This window comes from Phyllostomus hastatus, unplaced genomic scaffold (genome assembly GCF_019186645.2).
Source record: "Phyllostomus hastatus isolate PE091 unplaced genomic scaffold, TTU_PhHast_1.1 phas_scaffold_39, whole genome shotgun sequence".
NCBI lineage: Eukaryota > Metazoa > Chordata > Mammalia > Chiroptera > Phyllostomidae > Phyllostomus > Phyllostomus hastatus.
This window is the reverse complement of record NW_025334028.1, coordinates 11,137,573-11,164,025: the sequence shown is the minus strand read 5'-3', so window position 1 is coordinate 11,164,025 and position 26,453 is coordinate 11,137,573. Positions and strand designations below refer to the sequence as shown.

At 39.0% G+C, this 26,453-nt stretch overlaps 1 protein-coding gene and 1 pseudogene across 12 annotated transcripts in view; both read right to left on the bottom strand.

Annotated features, from left to right (window-relative positions):
• Positions 1 to 4,316: 4,316 nt before the first annotated feature.
• PTPN13 (protein tyrosine phosphatase non-receptor type 13) overlaps positions 4,317 to 26,453 on the bottom strand; it is a 203,536-nt gene continuing 181,399 nt past the window's right edge. For all 12 annotated transcript variants that reach the window (XM_045820083.1, XM_045820090.1, XM_045820086.1 and 9 more), the window contains 8 exons: positions 22,432 to 22,487; positions 16,275 to 16,378; positions 14,443 to 14,591; positions 12,811 to 12,901; positions 10,520 to 10,857; positions 8,605 to 8,820; positions 7,544 to 7,606; positions 4,317 to 5,046 (listed from right to left, as the gene is read on the bottom strand). In XM_045820083.1, the coding sequence (XP_045676039.1) occupies positions 4,951 to 5,046; positions 7,544 to 7,606; positions 8,605 to 8,820; positions 10,520 to 10,857; positions 12,811 to 12,901; positions 14,443 to 14,591; positions 16,275 to 16,378; positions 22,432 to 22,487 (1,113 nt within the window). In that variant the 3' untranslated portion in view covers positions 4,317 to 4,950. The remainder of the gene's footprint in view (positions 5,047 to 7,543; positions 7,607 to 8,604; positions 8,821 to 10,519; positions 10,858 to 12,810; positions 12,902 to 14,442; positions 14,592 to 16,274; positions 16,379 to 22,431; positions 22,488 to 26,453) is intronic.
• On the bottom strand, positions 18,409 to 19,427 carry LOC123806782 (annotated as a pseudogene).

Genomic DNA, 26,453 nt, shown 5'->3' with positions numbered 1-26,453 from the left:
GTCTTCTGCCATGTCGCTGACTCCTAAAGATGCCCCTGAAGCTGCGAGCAGCTCTGTGTCTTCTGTCTACTCTTATTTGTAAGTTTTGAAATGTGTGAGAAAGTGTATCATCTAAGGTAAATCTTTACAGTTTTATTTTGTGAGTACTCACTCCTAAGAACTTATGGGTTAATATAATGACGATGAGTATTATGGTATTGTCAGGACAATTAAGCCTGCCTTTATGGTAGTGCAGAAAGAGCCCCATTAGGTGTCACAAGTATATTTTTAAGGAAAAGAACTATGCAGACTTGTGACGTGACTGTTCACTCTCAAGCGCTGCTTGACCACTTAAGGACCCTCGTGTGCCCCCCGGAGAAGCGCGGTTATACTGGGAAGCTAGTCAGCACTGTGTACAGGCGCCCAGCACAAACTGCAACAGTGAGGCAGGAAGCGTTCCCCACCTCATGGGTTATATATAGTCCCATGGGGAACAGATTGCCACCGTGAACACATTAGGGTTGTGTACTGACATCCCCAGCCCTAACATAAGCATTGCCATGAATTTTAAAGACTATAGAAAAGAAAAAAATGAATTTCTACATTGTTTCTCTATAAAGGAATCTAAATGAAATGGTAATATCCAACACTCCATTCTGAAAGGATTGGCTATGGTCAACTTGGTCAGCACTTACTGTAGTCAGGACAATCTGGGGACAGGTCCACCAAAAACCACCTTTTTAAGGCAGAAACAACACAAATCAATGTAAGTGTGTGAAAGCAGTCACACCAGAAGACTGTCATCTCCAGAGACGGCTTGCAAATGTGTTACTTAGAAGACCCAGAAACAGTCCAGTAGTCCAGGAGGCCATGCATTAGCTTTAGGATGAAGAGTGTAACTACAAAAAGCTCTACCTGAATAAATTCTAACTGATCTAAATAATTATGAGTTCGTAAAAGCCAGGGCCTATATGAGGCTCAGAAGAAGTGGGGCCAAAAGAGATAAGGGTAAGTGGAATGAGTCCAGTTCCACGTCTGGAAAAGAGCCAGATGGGTGGGCGGGCGGGTGGGGCAGCTGCTGTAGTGGAGAGAACGTGGGCTCTGCCAGGGCCACTTGCTGTCTTCCCCCTAAAGAGCTGATATGCCTCTGAAGTGTAGGCTGAAGTCAGGCAGACCCGGAATTGAATCCCAGCTCTGTTATTGGGCAACCTTGGGCAAGTGACAGTCTCATTGGACTTCATTTTCCTCTCTGGAAAAAAAGAGACATTCAATCCTAAACACCCTGAAATGTATTAGGTAATGTGAAAATACCTGTTATGATGCGTGGGACATGAGCAGTAAGTGTTCCATCCCCTTCTTTTCCTTGTGTAGTCACAATTAGTCCTAGTATAGAAAGGGTAATTTAGCCTAACCCAGTTTAATGAATCACATCTTAGCTTCTGAGCTAGTTCTAACCAGCCTCTGTGTGTATGTACTCTCCCCCCCGCCCCAGGAAGAGCCCCACCTCACTGTCCAGGCTTAGTCATCCTGCTTGAGAGCTAAACTAAAACACTAGCAAGTCGGTTTATCAGTGAGTGTATCGAGTTTGCTTAGCCTGAGCTTTAAAATATAATTTTGGGTGAAAGGATAAAATTATGTTTCTAAATTTGCAAAGCTGAAGATTACTTTCAAATATTTCCTATCTATGAATCTCTTTTCAACAGTTACAAGTTTAGATAGTTCTGGGATCAGAAAGATTTTGAATATTGACATAGTGTTAGCTTCTAAAGAAGTGGCGGAAACTGGCAGAACTGGAAAGGCACACACTGCTTGCCGATCCCCAATGTCTGTCGTTTCCTTTGTCTTCATTAACAAAACCAAGATTTTGTTCAGGACAGCAATATGGCTAGCTAAAATTAAGATTTTTGAAGCTAGAGATGGCCATGTGACATAGTTCTTGCTAGTAAGAAGTGGAAGTCTACATGTGATTTCTAGAACATTTTGTTTCCATGCCCTAACTAGGCACTAACCCTTTCTCATGTCAGTTCTTCCTCTTTCCTTTCTGGAATGTGGGTGGAATAGCTGGAGCTGCCGCAGCAGCCGTTTCCAGACCATGGAGGAGAGGCCGGGACACTCACACACCTGCTGAAATTCTTGGACTGTAGAATCAATCACAGAAACTGCCTGCTTGTAAACCTGTGGGGTTTTTTTTTTTTTTTTTTGGAACGAAATTTCTAATTTGTGTAAGCCCATGTGGTTGGTTTTCAGTTCCTTGCAATCAAATAATCAAATGCAGTTCCAAATTTTTGTTAACACTTAAATTAGCTTAAAAGTATTATGTAGGTGAATGCATAATTTGTCACATTTTTCTCCACCATGACGAAGTATCTTGAATATTTCTGAATTATCTGAAACAGGAATACATTCTCTTACTGTCAAGGTACTGATGACCAGAGGATAGCTATTTTTTAAAAATTTCTTGGACTCATTACATTTCATTTAGCTAGTCATTTTAAAATCTAGAGATCTGGCAGAGTATCATGAACCACAGATGTGAGCACCTGATTTTTTCCCTCCACATCCATTTTTCTCCTTTCTATCATAATTCAGAAAGATTTCTGCTGATGACATCTACCAAGTTTTGACATGGAGATAAAATGCAATGCTCAGGAACTATACTAAGATACCATTCTTTCCCTATAGTGTTTCCCCTTGTACAGCAGAATGGCCTGTCACAGGAAACACCTGGTCGCCCAACTCATTTCCCAGCTTCCTTGTACCGGGGACTGTTTGGCTAGTTCTTGATGCTGGAATGAGGGGCAGCTACATGCTTTGTTTCCAGGCCTGTCTGACTCTTGCAACCCTCCCACAGGTGGCGCTCTGTGCTTTCCCCTTTCTGGCTAGGGGAAAGGAGATGATTCCCAGTGTAACCTTGGAAGCTGAGTGTCGATCACAGAACCTCCTTCAGGCTGAGTTCCTGAAAATTGGGAGGAGAGCTGCTCTGCTGAGCTCTTCTCCTCGCCAGAACTGTTATGACGACAAATGATTATGTTTGAGCCATTATATATATTTGGGGGTATATTTTATAGTCCTTAGTTATCCAATGTGGGTTAAGAGCCCAGTTAAATGTATTTATTTGTTCATTTGCTATCTGAATGTCTCCATGTGCCACCCTGGCTCTGTGGCCTTGCCACACTTTCGAGCCAGCGTGGCTCTAGCAAATGGCTCATCACATTCCGATAGTGGAGCCAGGTCCCCGAGGAGGACGGTAACGTTTACTATAATGAAGTTCCCAGGGCCTGTAAACTGAAACCTGCATTTTCCTCCCCCAGTTTCCATTTCCTAGCCACATTCTTTGCAGAAGAGGGATCTTACTTCAGCTCCCCCCTCTCCCATCTCTGTTGAATTCGGATGGTGGATAATCACCTCCAGCTGTACTGGCTCCAAGGGCCCTGCTGGCCTAGTTTCCTGTGCCTAGGCAGGAAATCAAGGCCTCATGATTCCAACTCACACAAGACAGGCGTTTCCCAACATCTTTTAAAGTAACAGAAACTTTTAGAAAAATGAAATCCTCAGCTACGACCCAAGTTACAAAAACTGTTCTTAATAAAATGAATATGGTGGTGGTATGGTGCTTCTTTTGCTAGATTTGAAGCCACTTCTGAGGTAGGGTTCAAACCGGCTACCTGGCGAGGGGTCAAACACACCACCGCAGGGCTCTGTGCACTGACCGACATTGGCTAATGCCCCTCGTGTAGCTCAGACACAATGGAATAGGTCCTAGCAAACTCCTGCACTTGGGCGTGATCAGAAATTCAAGTTAACTAACTCAGAGTCGGTCAATCCTATGAGGAAGAACCAAGCAGTTTCCTCCTGGCTCCTGGAAAGGCACCCACTGCTCCCGCCAAGGGGAGGCATGCTGTCAAGAATGGATTTAGTAAGACATGTTCAGTAATGAGAAACAGAAGCAGGCTCTTGAGGTTGATCTCTTTCCCTTCAGGAGAAACCAAATATAAATCTCCCAGGCAGTGTGATGCTGTTCTCTTTTGTTGCTCCTTGCCATCTGAGATATTCTAGGCTTTACCACATCTAGAACTTTAACATATTCTGATTTAGGCACAGTAAGCTGGCACCGCTCCCAGCCAGGGAGACTGAATTTCTTAGCTACCGTCGGTCAGTTGGTGCCTGCCCCTCACGCCTGACCTTGATCAGGATTTGCCCCGGTTCCTGATGGCACTGGGCCCCGCCCAGGCTGGCACCGTGGGGCCCAGGGTGGGAGAGGGAAATTGGGGTCCAGGAGTCCTTGCCTTCCCAGGGGTCTGGGTGTTGTTAAAAAGAAAAACACACACACTGAAAAGATTTGTCTGCACAGACTTTGGTCTTGTTCATATTTTAAAGTGTATTTTTATTTACAAGGTGAGATGATGTATAACAAATGGACGATGCAGTTACAAACATCTGATCACTCCATTTTCAGGAAAAAGTATATAAATATATTATAGTAAATTCTATATAGTAAACATTAGAAATTGATACAGTAAACATTTGCTACTTTTTTTCTATGCCAATACTACTGTCATTTAAAGCTTAAATATTGGTTTTAAGTATCCCTATAAAATACTACTTAATTGAAATACTGGAAAATAATTTTTCTATAAACAAGATTGGTACATTAAAAATAGACTCAGTGTGTCCTTGTAACAATGTCCACTATAATCAAATGCTGCCTTAATTGTCCCTAAGAGCTGCATTATTCAGTTAGTGTTAAATTTTTTAAAAAATAACTATCCCACATTAAAGTAGCTGTACAAATTCAGCATCACAACACGACTCACTGTGATGAAGAAGGCCCCTCCGAGGTAGAGGAGAACAAGCGTAATGACACTGTATGGACTTGCTGTCCTGCGGTCTTTGTTTTCAATGGGTAACAGGAGCATCTGTTGGGCGTTAAGGCGAGAACAGGACAGGCATCCAGAAGGCTGTTTCTTCAGGTCATTTCAGAGGCTGAGGCTGCTCTTTTTCTTCTTCTTCAGCTTGGAGACGTGTCAGGACATAAAGGATGACTTGGTAGCAGAAAATATATTGATCCTATATATAGAGAGGAGACTTTAGATGTGTAATGTGAATATTTTATAAATATAGCTTCACTACTATTTGATGTCTGAGTAATTCAGACAACAATGTGAGAAGCAGGATACAGAATAGTGCAGTGTCAAAAAATAATTAAAAACAAAAGACAGATGGATAGAATGCGAGGGAAAAAGCCCTGGGGAGGGATGGTGGGAATGGATAGAAATATTCCAGCGTGCTAACTGAAGCAGTCTCTGATCAGTGGGACATTCTATTTTTTTGTGTGTGATTTGCTTTTATAATAGAAAAAAAAGCTTTCTACACAATTTCTTCTAGATTTATTGAACTCTTCTGGTATTTTGAAATGTCAAGAAGTTAATACCCAAGAAGCTACACAAAATACTTTTAATATTTGGGAGAGAAAAATGCAGAAATCAGTGTTTTTTTTAAATTCTTTTTTTGGTGAAATTATTCTCTATTAAGTTGATGGCACAGGGATCTGAGTCTTCTTGTTTGACAAGGAACTAAGGAGTCTGAAAGGAAATTTAAAGCATTCACAGCATACTGAATGGAGGGCAGAGCTGAGCCGCACTGAAAGTAGCTGCGTGCGTGGGAGCATGTGCGCCTCAGCGCCCCTGCTCAGACTCAAGAAAGGGAGGAAGTTGCCCAAACGGTAACAACTATGAAGTGTAGGAAAACAAATAACCCTTTTATTTACTTTTTGCTCATCTGTCTTATTTTTCCCACGTTTTCCACACATTCATCCTTAACCTTCTCTCACCCCACAAACCATTGGCAAACCCACTTCTCCCTATATCCACACCCACTATTTCAGTCAGGACCACCCCTGCTGGCCACCTAACTGGGCTCCCTGCTTCCAACCTTGCATCCTTCCCCACCCAACCCCCCAACTGGGACTTGTTTCAACACAGCAGCCAGAGTGGTCCTTCACAATGTGAGTCAGTTCCTGTCACTCCATCCTGACAGTCCTGCCATGGCTCCATTTCACTAGGGGAAACCTTAGTCCTGGCTCCATCCCCTCCCTCTCACCTGCTGCCTCCTCCTGCCTCAGCCACACTGGCTGTGAACTTAAACACATTAAGACCCACTCCCACCTTGGACTTCCACACAGGTGGCTCTGTCTGCCTGAAAGGCTCTTGCTCCCAGATATATGCACGACCCCCTCTGTCAGCTTCTCCAAATCTTTGCATGAGTGTTATTCTCAGTGGTGCCACCTATTTAAAAAAGCACCTCAACATACAACAACTCATCCTCTTCACCCTGCTCTGCATTTTTTCCCTCTAAGACATGTATAACCTTCAAATGTCCTATATAATTTACTTATTTAATGTGTCTATTATCTGCCTTCCTCATCACCATCCTACTAGATCTTTGTTTTATTCACTGATGTGCTCCTTGCACCTACAAGGGGCCCGGTACTCACTAGGCCCTTAGTCGACATCTGCCGAATGCCTGGGTCTAAAGAACTGCTAACCTGGATCAATATGTTTTCTTTACTTAAAAAATGTGACTGTAAGTTAGCTTAATATTTAGAAGACTTAATCTGAATAAAAAGGTGTAAGAAGGAAAAGTAGGCAAATTCTAATTTAAAAATAGTAAACTTTTGCCCTGGCTGGTATGGCTTAGTGGATTGTGTGCTAGCCTGCCAACCAGTGGGTCGCTGGTTCGATTCCCAGTCAGGGTTCATGGCTGGGTTGTGGGCCAGGTCCCTAGTAAGGGGCATATGAGAGGCAACCACACATTGATGTTTCCCCCTCTTTCTCCCTCCCTTACCCTCTGTCTAAAAATAAATAATAAAAATAGTAAACTTCTATATAATTCAAGAGGTAGAGAAATGTGAATTTACAGATATATGAAAGTAGCTTCCACATCCCTCCTCCCAATACAAACACAAAGGGCAGCAGTCTGCTCAGAGCAGGCAGACACCTAAGTAATGCAGTCCCTGTGAAGGATGCAAGGCTGTAGGTCAGTGGGTAAGAAACTGGTTTGATTTCAGGTGAATGAAATGAAAATATCGAAACAGAGGACAAACAGACCCACTCTTTCACTCTCTACCAGTGCCTTGGCCAAGGTAAGCAACCCAGCCTGCATTCCTGACTTCTAATCAATGCTGCTGAATCCATTCACTCTTGGGGAATGTATGTAGCAACAATGTTGCCTTCTATTTTTTTATGAATGCTGCTAATTACACACTACTTTGTTCCACTCTCCAATTTTGACCCCAAGGTGCCACCTCATACTCTGTACTCTATTCAGTGCAGATACTGCATTTCCTCATTTTTAAAATTAAAAGGCAACAATAAAAAAGTAGCCTAGAAATATTTTCACTTTTTTTTTCTGAATTAGCCCTTATGTTAAAAAAAGTCTCTTATTACCATAAATCTTTGGGTTTATGCAATAACGTGGGAAACCTCAAAAGAGAAGTGGTTTAACTGGAACTTTTAAAACATCGGAAACCTCACAAAAACCCTTATTAGAAGACACCAAAACTCACCTGTGTCTGAACCATCCCGTGTCTTTGCAGTCTCATGCAGCGCACTAAGTCAGAGATGTCAAACTGCCAGAAACCAAAGGAGAGTCTATGTGTTAGGGAAGAAGGACAGCCAGAGTCGAGCCCCAAAGGCTCACAGCGCGGTGGCTTACAGAGGTTTCATACCTCGTTCCCCTTCCGCTTCTAGCAGTCTGGGGACACTTCTGGACAAAATGAGTTGGCGAACTGACTTTGCTATCAATTGGTAATTTTATCTATGATCTTTCAAGAATTAGGGAAGGTCATTCTATTTGAAAATTCCCAACAGAAATCCTTGTTCTTCTGAAGTTGGATTAATTTCTAATTAGAAAAATTAAATCAATAAAATTCCTGATTTTTATTTCATTGATATTTAATAGTTTGAAACAAGGAGAAGCAGACTATTTCATTTTGTCCTACTTAAATTATTATGGTAGATATAATAGAGTGTGAAGTGAAAGAACTGTTTTTAACTAAATTCTTTAAAGGACAAATATTTTAATTATATGCTATGCATAATTCTATAAGCTAATGTTTATGTAAGGTTTATACTAGTTTAGGTTTTAAGCAATATCACACTTATTAGCTTTGTTTATTTAGAAATAATTTTTAAATTGGGAGTAACTATGTAGATGTAGACTATTTAGAATCAATTTAACAAAATTTACATTTCTTATTTATAGGTAACAATAACAAGAAAAGTATAAGCCTGTTCATTTCAAAATGTACTTTCTCTCATGCTTCAATATGTCTACCCCTGAAAGTATAACAGTATTGACTTTATCTTATACAAGCCCAAAGACATACTGCAAAAGAGGCTTTACAGCACATGGTTAAAAAAACCCATTAAAACAAATATAAGTTTAAGTTATCTCTTTCACTATGGTCTATGAAGTTTTAAATGTACAATTCTATACAGTAAGAAAATCAAGGCATTCATACAAACTGATAAAAAAATTCCAAGATCTCAACGAATTCTTAGAAAATTACGGTAGATTCCACTGTCATTTTGGTCAAATGCTCACTCACCCTGTACTTGTACTCACCTCCAGATCCTGACGGATTAATCCTAGAACCACGTCTATGCATATCAGGGTCCCTGAACGTCCAATGCCAGCGCTGCAGTGTGTGATGATTGGGCCTGAGCTGTGCATGTGTCTCATGTAAGAGATGAAAGTGAGCAGGTCGTCTGGCTGAGAAGGAGTATCATGGTCTGGCCAGGCAGTGAAATTGAGGTGAGAAATATGTCGCACCTCTCCTGTCTGAAATTACACAACAGACTAAGAATATAAAGGCATATTATACTGTACACATGTATTTAGTTCTTGATATTTTGTCTTTTCAAATTTTGACTTTTCCATTGGATCAAATTAAAGGAAAAGGAAATGTGACAAAAAAGACTCTGAAACAACAAAGATCTGGGGGACCTTTATCAAGGAGACCGCTAGGTCCACATTTAATTTTGTTAATTGTTTTTATTTTTACCGATATTAGAGAAAGAGGAGGAAAAGAGGAGAGGAAGAGAAAGAATAAGAGAGAGACATAGATTTGTTGTTCCACTTATTTATGCATTCATTGTTTGATTCTTGTATGTGCTCTGACTGGGGATTGAACCTGCAACCTTGGGGTACTAGGATAATGCTCTAACCAACTGAGCTATCTGACCAGGCCCAGATCCACATTTTAAATACTTGTCAAAACCGCTTTTTGGAAGTCCTAAAAGAAAAACATGTTTTGATAACAACTTTTTTAAATGACCCCTTTTGAAACTCACCCCAGACAAAAGCCAGAGTCAGTGCAATGGCTTAAAAACCCTCCCTCACTATCCCAGCTACCTCTCAGGCCTGACCTTTGCTCCTGCCACAGGAACTGCTCTGTGGGTCTTTAGAAACACTCAGCACAATTCAGTCTCAGGGCCTTTGCACTCACTCTTTCTGACTGAACTGCTCCCCAGATATCCCTGTGGTTCATTCAACACCTTCATTGTTTTTTCCACAGCAGTATTACCTTCTCATTAGAAAGTAAGCTCCATGAAGTCAGGGATTTCTTTCTGTCTGTGTTGTTAACCACTCAAACCTCAGATTCCCTAACAGGGCCTGAGCTCTATAAACACGTGCTGATTAAATAAATAATTTAAGGAGTATTGAACAATTGTGTTAGCATAAGTAATGTAGCTGGTGTAATGAATATGAAGGTATAAACTTTAATTCTTTGTAAAATCAAAAATCATGAAGGAAATTCTCAGGTTCTGTACATGCCACCAGTAGAACTGAGTCAAAAATGCAAGTGTGCTTTGTTTCTGTGAAAGTAAAATTACTCTTTCTTTACAAAAGCTAACATTCCAAGAGTGAGTAACACATTACTCGCATCTAGCTAGTATTACTAGGGAGAGGAGTGAAATAGACTGTGGAGGTCAGGAAGCAGTAGTAGCTTTTCTAAGGTGTACCCAATTGCCTAATGCAAGCTAAATTTACTTAGTAGTTAGATGGCCACAGTAGGAATTACTTGAGTGACAAACGTTTATGCTACAACGGTCCATGTATTACCAAAGATGTTTTGTGTTTAGGGAGGAGTATTTTCTACTTAAAGATTAAAAAAAAAGTTTTATTGAATCTACTTAGAGGTTTGGTTTTTTACAAATGAGTTTCCAACACATAGCCTCTGAGCCATTCTGTGCTATCACTAAGCAAAGGATGATGGATGATCACATTAAAAGCCCTGCATTCTCATTTTTATTTTAATATAGTACATACAGGAGGAAACTGGAAGAATTTATGAAGAGGGTCACATCTGAATTTATATCAGATAAAAAATAATAGGTGGCATTAGCTCCACAGGAATGGGAACCAAGAAATCACTGGCTTTTTCTGTGAAATACATTGATACAATCATGGAAAGCGTCCAGGCCTGCATTCTAACTAGGAGATAAGTCTTAGTGGAAGGAAAGATTTAATTTCCTACCTGAATATCTTCTAGGGTCATTGCCCTTACTACAAAGCCCTTCAGCAGCTGCATTTTCACAAGCGCCAGCTGAAGCCTGTTGCTGACCATTGTCGTTCTGCCTAGGACATTGGGCCAATAGCGCTGGCATTTGATTTTCTCCCCCTCTACTTCTTGGGTCATCATGGCTATCACTGTGGATTTTTGTTCCCAAATCATCTGCCAGAAATCTCCAACAGTTGTGGGGAGAGGTCCTTGGCAGGCAATATAAACAAACTCTTCTTTCCCCACTGGCATCTTAATGAAGCTGGCGTTGATATATCCACCTTCATCTCCAAGAGGCACTCTTGTAGCATCATCTGTAAATTTCACACACAAAACACAGCCGTGTATCTCATGCATTTTTAAAGAAGAGCTTTATAAACAGGTTGAGTCAAAGATTATAAGAGATTCCTCATAATCATAGATGAAATCATAAACATTTTAATAAAGGCATATTTTCAAACTGTAGTTACAAGTATATCTAAGATGGCAACTCAGTTTCTGACAGAAAATTTGGTATTATTTACATAGATTTGGCTAAAAAAATTACAATTAACAAATTAATAAATGCATTTAGAAGTTCTTAATAACTAACTAGAGAAACAAATACAACTTTGTTACTTCTTTTCTATCCTTATTTTTAAGGATGACAATAATGCATTTAATAATGAATGACAATGCAGAAAAATTATTCCATAAAACAAAAATTAGTATCACAACAAAACTACTGAAGTATTTATTACAAATGTAACTGATATAATTAATTCTTGCTCATCTGAAGTTACATTCTTTTAGATAAGCAGCCAAAATAACAAACACAATAAATACAAAGGGACCTCACTTTATTCTCAAGTCACACAGACTCTGGTCTTTGTCTAACTGTAATTTCATCTAGTCAAAATATACATTTTCAAAATAGGCTCAGCTGGTGAAAACTATATATAAGCTATCTTATGCAAGAGAATTAATTTGTATGTACTTAAACATTGGAAGTCATTTCTATTTCCAATATTTATAAACTTAACTAGTAATTTCTGTGACTGCCAAATTATGACTTTAATAATGGGTTTTAAAATCCTACATTAACTGCCTTTCTATTACTTGACTGTATCTCTGAGTCCACAGAAACAAACCCATTTACTAGGTTTGGAGTTATGGCTTATCCTGCTCTGACTTTGAGATAATAGCCTGGCCTTTTTTTTTTAACCTGAAATAATTCCCACCTAACTTTATGCCAAGCTATAACCTATTCCATTTTAAAATGCTAAGACTCACTTGTTTCAAGAAATTTTCCAAAATGAATTTTGTGTTTTCCATCTTGATTGATTAAATGCAATTGTGTTATTATTTATTACATGATTTGTCACTACTGGTTCTGTTACCATCTTTAGAGCGAGGACTTCCTGACGAAGATGGAACCGGGCATCACAGCGTGTAATGCACTGTGCTTATGTGCACACACACATGTGGCTGATAATTTTTAGAAGAAGTTGCTAGACATTAATATTTTCACTGTGTGCATATATTTATATATAATTGCAAAAAAACAAATGTTTAACAATATGGGTATAAAACATGGGTATTTGTTTTTTTTTCTTCTGGTACCTAAAATAACTCAAAGTACAATGAAACCTGGCATTGCCACCATAGCCGCATGCGTGTACATAGCTGCCACATAGCATAGGCATCTCTCTAGGCCGACAGTGAGTAGAATAAGTAGATGTTGGTTGTGAAATATGAACTATGAAACGGCTCATCCAGAAGACAATGTATATTGTTAAAAAGGCTTAAAAATACTGATTTGGTATTTTAAATTTTGGTAATTTAAAAATTTTTAAAAGATTTTATATATTAACTTTTTAGAGAGAGGGGAAGGGAGGGTAAAAAAGAGGGAGAGAAATATCAATTGGTTGCTTCACACACTGCAACCCAGACACGTGCCCTGACCGGGAACAGAACTGGTGACCTTGTAGTTTGCGGGACCATGTCCAACCCTCTGAGCCACACCTGTCATGGCAGCACTGATTAACTTTTAGTGCAATGCTAGTAGTAATTCATGAATGTCTAAGAAATATTTAATATTTCTCTAATTGATTTTCCGAATACATAATTTTAAAGGGAATTCACACTGTATACCTAAATTTATTTGTTACTAATACAAATCTTTGAATGTGCACTAATGTGAGAGATAGATAAGATAAACTAGCATAAAAATTTTAAATCAGTTAAATTATATTATACATTTGATTCATAGCCAAATTGGAACTTACAGGGAAGTATATTTTTGTATCGGTTCTTCCTTCTGTTTTCCTTAGTTTGTCCAATTAGACACTGATCCAAAGGCTTTAATTCTTGAAGATTCTGTAAGCAAAAATGGAAATACAGTTAAATTTGTTAAGATAAGCAGTAATTCAGTAATCAATGCAAATGCTTTAAATGTTCAGGGTGCCAAACTGGCTATTGTTCAGGAAAGACTTTGAGTATTAAGAAATATATATGTCTCGTCAAGATAAATAAGTCTAAATTCCCAATAGTAATTCAATATACTGGTTGTTAAAATACATTGTTGCAAAAATCTTTAACCGTTGCCATCAACTAACTTTGTGAGGTAGCACTTTGTAGCTTAATTTTATTTTGTTTTTCCTCAAATATTTATTAGTTGGTTGAATGAATGAATGCATGAACTTTGAAACTACAAAGAATCTTGACTATAATCTACACAATCTCCCATAATCACCCATAATTACCAGTGGCTGCTATAACAAATTCACAAAAACTATGAAGCATAAAACAATAGAAATTTATTCTCTGGCTGTTTGGAAAGCCAGAAGACCGGGGTCAGTTTCCTTGGGCTGAATTCATGGTGGGAGCAGGGCCAGTCTTTCCAGAGGAGACACACAGATCCCCACCTCTCCCACCTCTGGTGGCTGCCAGTGTCCCTGCTGTGTGGTTGCATCATTCCAATCTCTGCACCTTAATTTTAAATTCAGGTGTCTATAATTAGAATTTAGAAAAAGATGCAACTCATAACACCAACTTTGGCTTAAAGTAATAAGCTGGAGCAGGATTTCCTGACAATATTGTCTGTGGGGTCAAAGAATATTCCACGTGGCAGAGCTGTAGTTAGGCAGTATTATGTTCTAAAGTCAACTATTTTTCACTTTTCATTCTATCCATCCATGCATCTATCCATCTGTCCGTCCGTCCGTCCACACACTCAGCAAATATATATGGAAAATTTCTATCTATCTGCAAGGCACTGTAATAAGTGTTGGCAATACAACTGTGAGAAAAAAGACATGATTCTGGCCCTCCTGGAGCTTATAGTCTGTTGGGAGAAAAAGGCAGTAAAGAAGTAAATGAGCACATATGTGATATATGCTTTGAAGAAATTAAGAAGCTGCTGTGATAAAGAAAAATAAAGGATTTACTTTACCAAAGGTTGTGATGAAAGCTCTCTAACATTTAAACTTAAGATCTTAAAAAAAATAATTTTTGCAAAATTGAGAGGAACGGCATATTCTTGGAGCTGTGTTAAATTAGAAACTGTGGCTAATGATGAACCATACCAGTGTGCTGAGTATGAAGTTCAGCGGATTGTTGGAATTGATACTTGACTTAAAAAACAAAACAAAACAAAACACTTTATCCCTAAATAAGAAGCAGGGAGAATAATCTTCAGGGAGAATTATCAAGCTCCACAGTGGCTAAAGACATCCCTTTAAATCAATACTATTTATTAGGATCCTAATTTAAAAAAATAATTTACTCTTAGATATGGTAAGATGGTACTTTTATAGTTGGGAGTTAAGTTGTAAAGTTGTAAAGTAATAGACATTTTCAAAATTTCTTCTAACTTCTAAAATCTTGAGAGAAAAACACCATTGGCAGAAGCTACTTACCTCCAGCTCCTTAGAAGGAATTCCTTGCTCTAGCAAACCCCGCAACATTCGAATGACTGATTTCAAGTTGGGGCCAGTGTATTTACCAGAGGGAAGCACTTTGACAATGGGAAGTGCAGCGAGTTCCTCATTCGTCAGAAAGGGATGGCCTAACAAGAAGATAGCAGTTGATTAAAACAAAAATTCCCCCAGAGCTGATTTGTCCAATAAGGGAACTAAATTTAGTCTATTGTCACCTCATCTATTTTTACAGAGTGAAAGAGTCTTTAGAATTAATAAGGCACTAGAATTAATAAGTAGGCAGATAAGTACAATCAACACAGGAAAATGCTGGCCACAGCAAGGCCCTTGTACTCAGCTTTCAAGGAAACACCTAACTGTTGAGAAATTCTTAAGGCTCCAGTGGCACTATTTTCTTGATGAAAATGCATCTAGTCCTCCCATCCCTTTGCATTTAAACGAGTTTCCAAGCACATGGGGAAAAGAGGGAGGGAAGTGCCTCAGAAATTCCTTACAATGGGGCGATACACCAGAAACACTGATCTCCCTCTCATCTGCCCGCTCCTGGTACTCCCTGCTGGTATCTCTGGTATTCGATAGTTTTCTCCAGGCAAGTGAAGCCCTTGCGGTCTTTAGGTGCTATCAGTGTCTCAGAATAGATGTGCCTAATTTAGTACCTGCTCATAACAGAAGGTAACTATTACCCTGAAAAAAAGTAGGAGAGATAGTTTGCTATACTCTACACAAGTGTAGCTTTCATTTGTCAATCAGTTGATTCAAGTAATTTGATGAAACAGCTACTACACAGCCAATAGCAATGCTAGACACTGTGGGTGATACAGAGCTGTATGAGGTACTTCAAGAGGCTTAGCATCTGGCTGGGGTGAAGGCTAGATTTTAGCACAAAATTCACTTACATGAAATAACCACAAACGTTTACAGAGCTGAGGGTGGATGCCACAGGAACAGAGGACAACAGAGTCTGGGCAAGAGGAAGGGCCAGCACTGTCCCTGACCACAGTCTACCTACATCCAAAAAGTATTCATGCAACTTCTTTAATTCCTTTTAATTAAGACTTCAAGTTATTAAACCATGCTCTTTCATTGCATTAGTATAACATTTCCTTAAATGAAAAGAGAGAGACGAAACTCTGGATAAGAACTTCATTTCTCCCCTGGCTGAGTTATAAAACGAGAGAGGCAGTAACAGGAAGTAACAGGAACAGAATAAGTGATGCCAGCTCTTAAAAAATGAGGTTGGGATTCAAGGGTAATAAATTCATATCTTTGAGCTATTCTACCTATTTTACTATAAATAAAATGTGCTCCTTGACTTTTCTCAGAATGGCCAAATTACTTTTATTTAAACTAGTATTTGTTCATTTTACACCAAGCCACTGAAAATTTTAATCTATAGTTGTGCAAACTTCTGATTATGGAAATGAATGTTGATGCCTGCCTGTTATGTGATTTAACTTTTTGTGCAGAACCAAATAATGTGTACATTTGGTGAAATAACATATCCATATATTTTGAAATTTATATACTTTTCAGATCCTTCTTTTTTCTATCCACTGTTTAAGATTTTATTTATTTACTTTTAGACAGTGGGGAAAGGGGAGAAAGAGAGGGAGAGAAACATCAATGTGTATGGGGTTTCCTCTTGTGCGCCCCATACTGGGGGCCTGGCCTGCAACCCAGGCATGTGACCTGACTGGGAATTGAACCAGAGACCCTTTGGTTCACAGGTCCATGATCAATCCACTGAGCCTCACCAGCCAGGGGCTATCCACTGTTTTTCTGATGAAAAAAATTGCTAATAAACTTCTTGCCTTTATGGGAATCTTCATGGTTTGTTGTTTCTATTGGCGATTCATCACTTTCCCATGTCATTTCATCACCATCAGTCCTCCTCTCTTGTGAGTTTTGAATTAATCTATGAAAATGAAACACAACTGTAAATTTTTTTTAGTTTTGTGCAATATAAATATAAATATTATACCCTAGAACTACTTATTTTCTCTATAAGTATGGTATTTTTTAAATAGATTATCTGATTAAAAAACCCAAGTCTAAAATTCTTTTTTTTTTAAAGACGTTATTTATTTTTAGAGAATGGTGTAGGCAGGGAAAGAGAGGAAGTGAAGTGTCAATGTGTGAGAGAAACATTGGTCGGTTGTGTCTTGCACATGTCCCAAGTGGGGACAGAGCCGAAACCCAGGCATGGTCCCTGACTGGGAATCGAACCAGAGAGCTCTTGGTTTGTGGGATGATGCTCAACCAACTCAGCCAGGCCAGTCAGGGCCCTAACCCACAATTCTTAAAATTTATCATCAAACAAATCCCAAGTCTCTGAACCTCAGACCATAGGAGTCCCCTTGGGGATAGAGAAGGTGGTTTGTCCACCTTTCAACCTGGATAACTGATCACAATTGTGGCAACATAGCTCTCTTGTTTTGTAACAAATGCACATTAATTTACTTACAGAAGTCCCTATTAATGAATATTATTTTTTTGCTATAATTGGGAGCAAGAAGAACAATGCTGTATCTGGGCACTCGCTTAATGTAATAAAACTCAGTACAAGTCCTCATAATTCTAGGGGTGCATAGCCAATGCTGTGTTCCTGGTAATACAGATGGCTAGAAAAGCAAAACTAGGTAGAAGAATAATGTTTAGTACTGTGAAGAGATGAAAAATAATGTAAAAGCCTGAAAATCAATGCATTTTTTTACTTCAATACTCAGGGGAACGAAGTGGAGTACATTTGTCTAATATTCCCAAAATGTCAAAATAGGACAATTATGCTGCTTTTAGGGTGGGTGTTTTCCTCTGCTTCTGCTAAATGTGGGTCACAATTAATATTTAATTTGCAAGTTCTGCATTCATGAGGTTGTTTTGTCTTCTACTAAGTATACCTTGTCTTCAAGGATATAATTTGGAGATCCTTCCACCAGACATTCTCTTCTTTCTCATCCTTTTGAACAACTCCTTAGTATTTCGCTGTGGAGTATATCCTAATTTATTTTGCATCTATTACAGTTTTTCACTACTATAAACAATGTTGCAAAGAATAGTCTTATAGAAATGTCTTTGCACACATATGTTAGTGGGACCAATTCTTAGGGAAAAATTGCTAAACAGTATGTATCACAGTTCTTTGAATTTATGACACCCGTCACTATAAGATGAACTATTATTTTGTATGCATTAAGAGATACTATTGATTATTATAACAATGGGACCCTTCATGATTGCAGATGTGTTGAAAAAGTGTATCCGAGAATTATTAACATGCAATTAAAATTTATGTTAATAGTGTTTCTAATTGTTACCAAAAGTATATTAATATACCCTTACTCCTTCCTCCCCTTCCTTTGCCCAGCAGGTACAGCTGGTATCTTTATAATTATTGGTGGCTGCCTCAGAAGCTATTCTTCTAAGTTTAAAACTGTATGCATTTCTACATTAACATGTACCACCACCTGTCTAACTTTACATAGTGACAAATTCACTGTTAATTTGCTTTTCTAGGAAAATGCAAATAGCTCCCTTTGGCTGTTTGGATAGCATCCAATATGAAGCAAAATTGGTGCATAACCACTCCGTGGGCTAACAATACATTCAATTTTCCTTTGTTTTTTTTTTAGTGGAAGAAACAAATTTTATTTCACAGTTGTCTTTAAAATCACAAAGGCACTATGTTTTTCATATAAAAACATTAGTACAGATAACTATACTTTCTAGAAAATTATTATATAGATCCTCTCAAGGAAAAATGCATCCCATTATATGGTTTCAGTCAAGTTGCTTGGAAAAAAATCACAAACTCATATCCGGACCAATTTCTAAAACATACTATTCCACTACTGCATCTTTTGGTTCAGAGTATAGATTATTGTCTTCAGTACATGTTCCTGCATCCTCACATATCTTGATAATACACAATGAGATAGGGATTATCACTTAGTGCTCCATTAGTTCACCAGCCTTTTCTGCAGGCTCCTCAGTAGGTTGGGCAGGCTGTGCCTTTCTCTGTGGCCTTTCTTCAAGACCTTCCAGGAATGGAGACACATCATCATCATCATCATCATCATCATCATAAACTGTACACTCAATTTCAATGGAAACATTCTTTGTAGTTAAGTTCTGTTCTATAGGAAGTGTCTCTCTTAAAGAAAGCACAATGCTTAACCAGTTCATTCAAATTGCACTCCATAAACTCAGACATATGTCTCCAAGTAGGACTCCAATGGACATTGCTCTGTAGTCAAAATAGTTAACAGATGGACAGGTTTGGAAAATATGAGGACCCATATCATCATAACCAGCAATAAGCAGCCAAACACCACATGGTCTTTGGCTATTTGTTTTAGTTGGTATCTGGGTCTTGCTTCCAATTAGACATACAAGTTGAGACACAGGAAGAGGTCTGTCAAATATAAATCTGGAGTCCAAACGCTCCTGGAGTATAAAATTATGTACCAGTCTAGCATCAGCAGTAAGTCCCACAGCTGAGGTATCAATAAAGTTGTCAACATGGAGAATTTTTTACTGATGAGCTGCAAGCTCTGACTATACTCTCTTCACTGCATGGGTTTTTGATTTCAGACAAACTGTGGATGAACCTTGTGCAACAGCTTCCATTGCATATTCAATTTATTGATGAATCCTGGCCTGAAGGCTTCAAACGGTGACTTCATTGTCATACTGGTTGAAAAACATGCTCAATGTGGCTCTGGCTGTCACCTCTTGCAAAGCTAAAAAGGATGGGGGAACCCCCACTAAAAACTGGAATTATGTTCTGGAGGGTGGGCCCCTCGTAGCACAGGCTTCCCCCACTAGGTCATTGTTCTAGAAACCCATCTGTGTCAGTGTACCAGCTGGCACTGTTGTGAGAGGCTGCACTGAATTTTTTCAGTGAATTTGGGCAGAGCTTCAGTGAAATTTTTTGAGGACTCTTTCAACACCTTTGCGTATTTCATAATGGGTGATTTATGAGTGCACTTGCCCATGCTGCACCAAGTGTTCAATAGTTTTTGACCAAAAATAGCCATGTTCTGTGCCCCACACTTCCTATTCACCTGATCCGGCCCCAAGCAACTGGATGAAAAAGGCCCTCAAAGAGCAACATTTTGATTTCTGGCCAAGATGGAGGCATAGGTAGACAGACACACTGTGCCTCGTTGCACAACCAGTATAAGGACAACAAAAATTTAGAAACAAAAAACAACCAGTACTGACAGAAAATTGAACTGTGTGGAAGTCCAACAATCAAGGAGTTAAAGTAGACACGTCCATCCAGACTGGTAGAAGGGGCAGAGTCAGGCAGCCAGGCAAAAAGGGGTTGCGGCAAAAAAAGTGGTGGCTGGTGGACCCAGTCAGGTGGTGGATTGTGGAAAGGCTTGGTGCACAAGGCAGCTGGCAGACCACCAGTCCCATATTTGCATATAGATAAACCAGGTGAAACTGGGGAGTGAGACAGACCACGCAACCCAGGGTCCAAGCGCAGGGAAATAAAGCCTCAAAACACCAACTGAAACACCTGTGGAGGTTGAGGTGCTGGGAGAGACTCCCAGCCTCACAGGAGAGTTTGTTGGAGAGACCCACAGGGTCTTATAGTGTACACAAGCCCACCCACACGGAACCAGCACTAGAAGGGCCCACTTTGCTTATGGGTAGCAGGGGAAGTGACTGAAATCCAGCAGAGTGGAGCAAGCACCATTGTTCCCTCATCAACCCCCTGCCCCACATACAGCATCACAATCCAGTGACTGGGTTGACCCGCCTGGGTGAACACCCAAGGCTCCGCTCCTCACTATGTAACAGGCACGTCAAGACAAAAAAAAAAAATGGCCCAAATGAAAGAACAGATCAGAGTTTCAGAAAAAAATACAACTAAGCGACAAAGAGATAGCCAGCCTATCAGATGCATGGATCAAAGCACTGGTGATCAGGATGCTCACAGAACTGGTTGCAAATTACATGAAAAAATGAAGGCTACGCTAAGTGAAATAAAGGAAAATGTACAGGGAACCAACAGTGATGGGAAGGAAAATGGGCCTCAAATCAGCGGTGTGGACCAAAAGGAAGGGAGAAACAACCAAATAGAAAAGAATGAAGAAACAAGAATTCAAAAAAATGAGGAGAGGCTTAAGGACCTGCAGGATATCTTTAAACGTTCCAACATCTGACTTATGGGGGTACCAGAAGGAGAAGAGGAAGAGCAACAAGTGGAAAAGTTATTTGAACAAATAATAAAGGAGAACTTCTCCATTCTGGCAAAGGAAATAGACTTCCAGGAAGTCCAGGAAGCTCAGAGAGTCCCAAAGAAGTTGGACCCAAAGAGGAACACACCAAGGCACATCATCATAACATTACCCAAGATTAAAATGAAGGAGAGAATTCTAGAAGCAGCAAGAGATAAGGAGGCAGTTACCTACAAAGGAGTTCCCTTCAGACTGTCAGCTCATTTCTCAAAAGAGACCTTAGATCCAAGAAGGGACTGGAAAGAAGTATTCCAAGTCATGAAAGGCAAGGACCTACATCCAAGATTGCTCTATCCAGCAAAGCTTTCATTTAGAATGGAAGGGCAGATAAAGTGTTTCCTCAGATAAGGACAAGTTAAAGGAGTTCGTCATCACCTTATTATATGAAATGTTATCTAAGAAAAGAAGATAAAAAACATGTACAGTAAAATGACAGCAAACTCACAATTATTAACAAGCACACCTAAAACAAAAACAAACTAAGCAATTAGAATAGGAACAGAACCACAGAAATGGAGATCACGTGGAGGGTTAGCAACAGGGAAGTGGGAGGAGGAGAGGGGGGTAAAAGGTACAGAGAATAAGTAGCATAGATTGTAGGTTGAAAATAGATAGGGGGAAGGTAAGAATAGTATGGGAAATGTAGAAGCTAAAGAACTTATGACACATGGACATGAACTAAAGGGGGGAATGTGGGTGGGAGAGGGTGTACAGGGTGGAGGGGAGTGAAGGGGGGAAAATAGGACAACTGTAATAGCATAATCAATAAAATATATTAAAAAAAGAGAAGCATTTTGCTGATGTGAAAGAGGTGAAACGAAACATGGCAGAAGCACTAAAAGGCATCAAAATTGATGAGTTCAAAAACTGTTTTGAGCAGTGGAAAAAAATCTTGACAGGTATATTACATCAAATGGAGAGTACTTTGAAGGTGACTTAAGTTTAAACATGTAAGAATAAGTACACAATTTTTTATAAATAAATTCTGTTTTGGGGGGGGTCACCCCTCCTATATAACTTTCCTTGATCCATCAGTTAGTATTGCAAAAACCTTATTTTATATTTGAAATTGTTTAAAAAAAAGTAGTGGAGTTTTTAAATGTTCCTTCTTTGGTTTCATTTTCTTATTAAAGAAAAAAATTTATAAAATGTAGAGAAATGTAGAAACATAAAAACAAGTTATATATAATCCTACCAGAGAAGATAATCAATATCATCATTGTTAGCACATTTCCTCTTAGACCTTTTTCCATTTTTTCACATGCTCAAGAGAATAATGTTTTTGTTTTTTTTTAGATTTTATTTATTTATTTTTAGGGAGGGAGATAGAGAGAGAGAGAGAGAGAGAGAGAGAGAAACATCAATGTGCGGTTGCTGGGGGTTATGGCCTACAACCCAGGCATGTACCCTGGCTGGGAATCGGACCTGTGACTCTGGTTTGCAGTCCGCACTCAATCCACTGAGCTACACCAGCCAGGGCAAGAATAATGTTTTGAAGAAATGTTTTAACATACTGTCACATGTCACTAGAACCTCCTTGTAACAATATTTGTAAAACATTCTTCATATTCAGCCATAGTTCCATAACTTATGCAACAATTCTCATTTTGTTGGAAAAGAACAAATTATTTTTAAAATCAATATCTAAAAGAAAATCTTCAGAGCACTTCTAAAAAAAGAATGGAATTATTATAAATACTTAAACAATTATTTTTCTTACCTTTCAGTTTTTACTTTTTCTTCACAATATTCTTCACAGCCATTCATTCTGGTAGACTACATCAAAGAGAAATAAAAAGAATAGTCCATTGTAAACATTAAAAAAATTAAAATAATCTCATTACGTTCAAAATTTTTCCTGTTATTTCCTATATGTCCTGTTATTGTTGATCTTCATATTACAAAGTCACATATGACATTCAATTAATACATGCCAAACTGCTGAGGCATTCTCAGTGGCCCAAGAGATTTTGCTGGAAGTTCTGCTTATTCACTTTCACATTTATCTTGGCCTTTCATGTCGTATATAAGGGATATTAATGGTATAGCGGTAAGGAGAAAGCAAGATGAAAATCTAATGATTATTGAGATATGCACATTTGGTGTATGTCTTTATACTACTTCAATTTCAAAATCTGAAAAATGGGTTCTCCAGAAATATCTTGGTAATTTCCAAAGTGTTAAACTGTCCTGCCCTTTTGTTAGTCAAGTGTGGGGCCACTCCATAGTGGGTGTGGGTCAGTCAGTTTGTACTATAATTGAGTATGGTGTCTCTGTGATCCAAATACTAAAGGAGCAGTTTGATTCAAGTGGAAGATGTTGCATTCTTACATGGATAAAGACATCTTACATTTTGACCTTTATCAGGACAAATTATCATAACGAAGGAAAAATTCATTTCAAGACCCTGAATTATCTGGACCCTGTCTACCTCTGCCATTCAAATCTGGTTGTTCTTTTCCTTCTTTCACTTACTAGGCTTCAAACCCACAGGTCTTTCTTTCAGTTTTTCAAACTCACTCATCTCCTTTCACCATGAAGCTCTTCCTATGGAAGGTACTTTTTTTCTTTATTCAATATAAGTGTCTTTGCCTTCTGAGACTGTTCCCTAAGCAGCCAGTCTAAGGTAGGTCTCCTTGTGCTCTTTTGTAGCACTTTAAAAAAAAAAAAAGAAAAACAAACTTCATAGACCTTATCACAACTTGTAATTCTGTGTTTGTGTTTCTTTGATCATTCTTTCCTTCTCCATTACACTGTAAGCTCCATGAGGGAAGGGATCATGTCTGTTTACCACTATATGCCCACAAATACTTATGCCCAAGACACAGGAGGTTGTGTGAGTTAATAAAAACATTAAAAACCTTTAATAAGACCCTTTAGTTATAGACTTTGTGGAGTTACAAAGTACCTATAATTAAGTTATTCTGATATAAATTTCCATTCATTTGAGTGAAATGCAGAACTTCTAAGAAAAAAAAGTTTGTTTTTATCCACTGACAACTAAAAGGAAGCTTCTTAGACCTTACCTGTTTCTAAAAGTTGATCATTTTTGTCTGGGTTCAAATGTTTCCCAAGTAAAGTCATTTGAATTTCTCATTCTCCATCGTAATTCTGGTCTAAGAATCAACTACATGTGCAATGATTTTGAGAATTATAAAGCCTTTTATAAGAGTCAAGTGCTATTATTAACATTAAGGTGATGAGATAAAGACCAATTAAAAAAATACAGTGATCCCTGTATTAAGTAATTTCCCACTATTTTTGCAAAGTTTATCTTATATGCTGAGGGTAGGGTTGGGTTGAGGAGAGTGATCTCCATTTTCTCTTCTCATTATGGATTACCAGTTCTTGGAAGAGGAGGCAGCTGTAGTGTTGCCCCAAGGAAAATATTTAAAATTTCTAGACTTCTGGTCAAGACGGAGGCATAGGTAAACACACTTCACCTCCTCATGCAACCATAGAAAGAATTACAACCAGATCTCAAAACTAGTAACACCCAGAATTGTTAGAAAATTGAGCTTAATGGAAGTCCCACAATCAAGGACTTAAAGAAGACATATTCATCCAGAAGGGTAAGAGGGGCGGAGTCATAGAGATGGGCGGAGAGGCAGTGTGGTGCGGATAGGTGGTAGCTAAATGGATGGGAGGGATACCTTGGGAGCAAGCAATCCCGGGCTCAGGCCAGCCACACAGCCCAGGGTTCTAGCACTGGGAAGGTAAGATACCTGTTACCTTTGCCTATAAAAATCAGTGGGGGTTGGGGTGGAGGAAGAAACTTCCAGATTTTCACTGTTTCAAGGGTGAGCACAGTCTTAGAACATATGCAAACCCATCTACTCTGGGATTCACCATTGTGGCAGCAGCTGGAAGGGCATCAGTAGCACATGAGAAGGGGGTGAAGTGACTGGAAACCAGGCAAGCCCTGTGCAAACATCCAGAAGCCAGGAGGTAACAATGTCCCCTCTCCAAACCCTCCCCACACAGCCACAAAGTGGTGAAGTGGGTTGCCCTACCCTGGAAATTACTGAAGGCTCTACCCTGCACAGTTTACAGGTACCTTTCCTAGTTAGGTCATGCTACTAAGACCTATGTAAAAGCAGTTCTACCTAATACACAGAAACAAACACAGGGAGGCTGCTAAATTGAAGCAACAAAGAAATATGACCCAAATGAAAGAACAGAACAAAACTCCAGAAAAAGAACTAAGCAAAATGGAGACAGTCAACCAATCAAATGCAGAAGTCAAAACATTGGTTATCAGGATACTCAGGGAAATCCTTGAGTATGGCAAAAATATAAAGGAAGAAATGATGGTCACGCTAAATAAAATAAAGAATAATTCACAGGAATTCAACAGAGAAGGGAAGGAAGCCAGATTCAAATATAAGGAACATAAGGAAGAGATAAACATTCGACCAGAATAAAAAGCAGAAACAAGTATTCAGAAAAATAAGGATAGGCTTAGGAAACTCTGGGACATCTCCAAACATGCCAACATCTGAATCATAGGGATGCTGGAAGGAGAAGAGGAAGAGCAAGAAATTGAAAACTTATTGTAAAAAAAATAATGAAGGAGAATTTCCCTAGTTTGATGAAGGAAATAGACATACAAGTTCAGAAAGCACAGAGAGTCCCAAACAAGTTGGACCCAAAGAGGACCACACCAAGATACATCATAATTAAAATGCCAAAAGTTAAAGATAAAGAGAGAATCTGAAAAGCAGCAAGAGAAAAGCAGATAGTTATCTGCAAGGAGTTTCCATAAGACACTCAGCAGGTATCCCAAAAGAAACTTTGCAGGCAAGAAGGGACTAGCAAGTCTTCAAAGTGATAAAAATCAAGGACTTACAACCAATATTACTCTATCCCGCAAAGCTATCATTTAGAATGGAAGGGCAGATAAAATGCTTCCCAGACAAGGTAAAGCTAAAGGAGTTCATCATCACCAAGCCATTATTACATGAAATGTTAAAGGGACTTATTTAAGAAAGAGAAGATCAAACCCCTGAACATTAAAAAGACAACAAATTCACAACTGTCAACAACTGAATCTAAAAAAAACCAAAATCCCCAAGCTCCCCAACCCCACTTCCTCTCAAAAAACCCTTAAGCAACAACCAGAACAGGAACAGAATCATAGATATGGACATCATCTGGAGGGTTATCAGCTGGAAGGGGGAAACGGAAGAATGGGGTTATGGTGCAGGGATTAAGAAGCATAAATGGTAAGAACAAAATAGACAGTGGGAAGTTAGGAACAGCAGAGGAAATGGAGAAGCCCAAGAATTTACATGCGTGAACTAAAGGGAGGGGAATGCTGGAGAGAAGGGGGTACTGGGTGGAGGGGGGCAAAGAGGGAAAACATTGGGACAACTGTAATAGTATTATCAATAATTATACTTAAAAAAAGTTTAAGATTTGCATTACAGCCAACCCATTCTAAGGTTCCTTTGTCATCTAGCAACTTAAACGGGAGAGGCGGTATCTCCTAGATCCAGGACAGCTACATTATTTATAGTGCCCAGTGCCAAATGATATCTCTTGTGAAAAATTATTAAGAATTTGAAGATGGTGATGGCATAGCATTATTTTTTAAATTAGTGTGGAGTTCATCTGAGCACAGGGCTCTGTGTGACTGCATTGGTTGGACACCCAAGAAGCCTGCCTTGCCTGGATCCTCCATCAAGCATGATCACCTTATAGCTAATGGGAAGCCACTGACAGTTTAGTTTTGATTTTTGA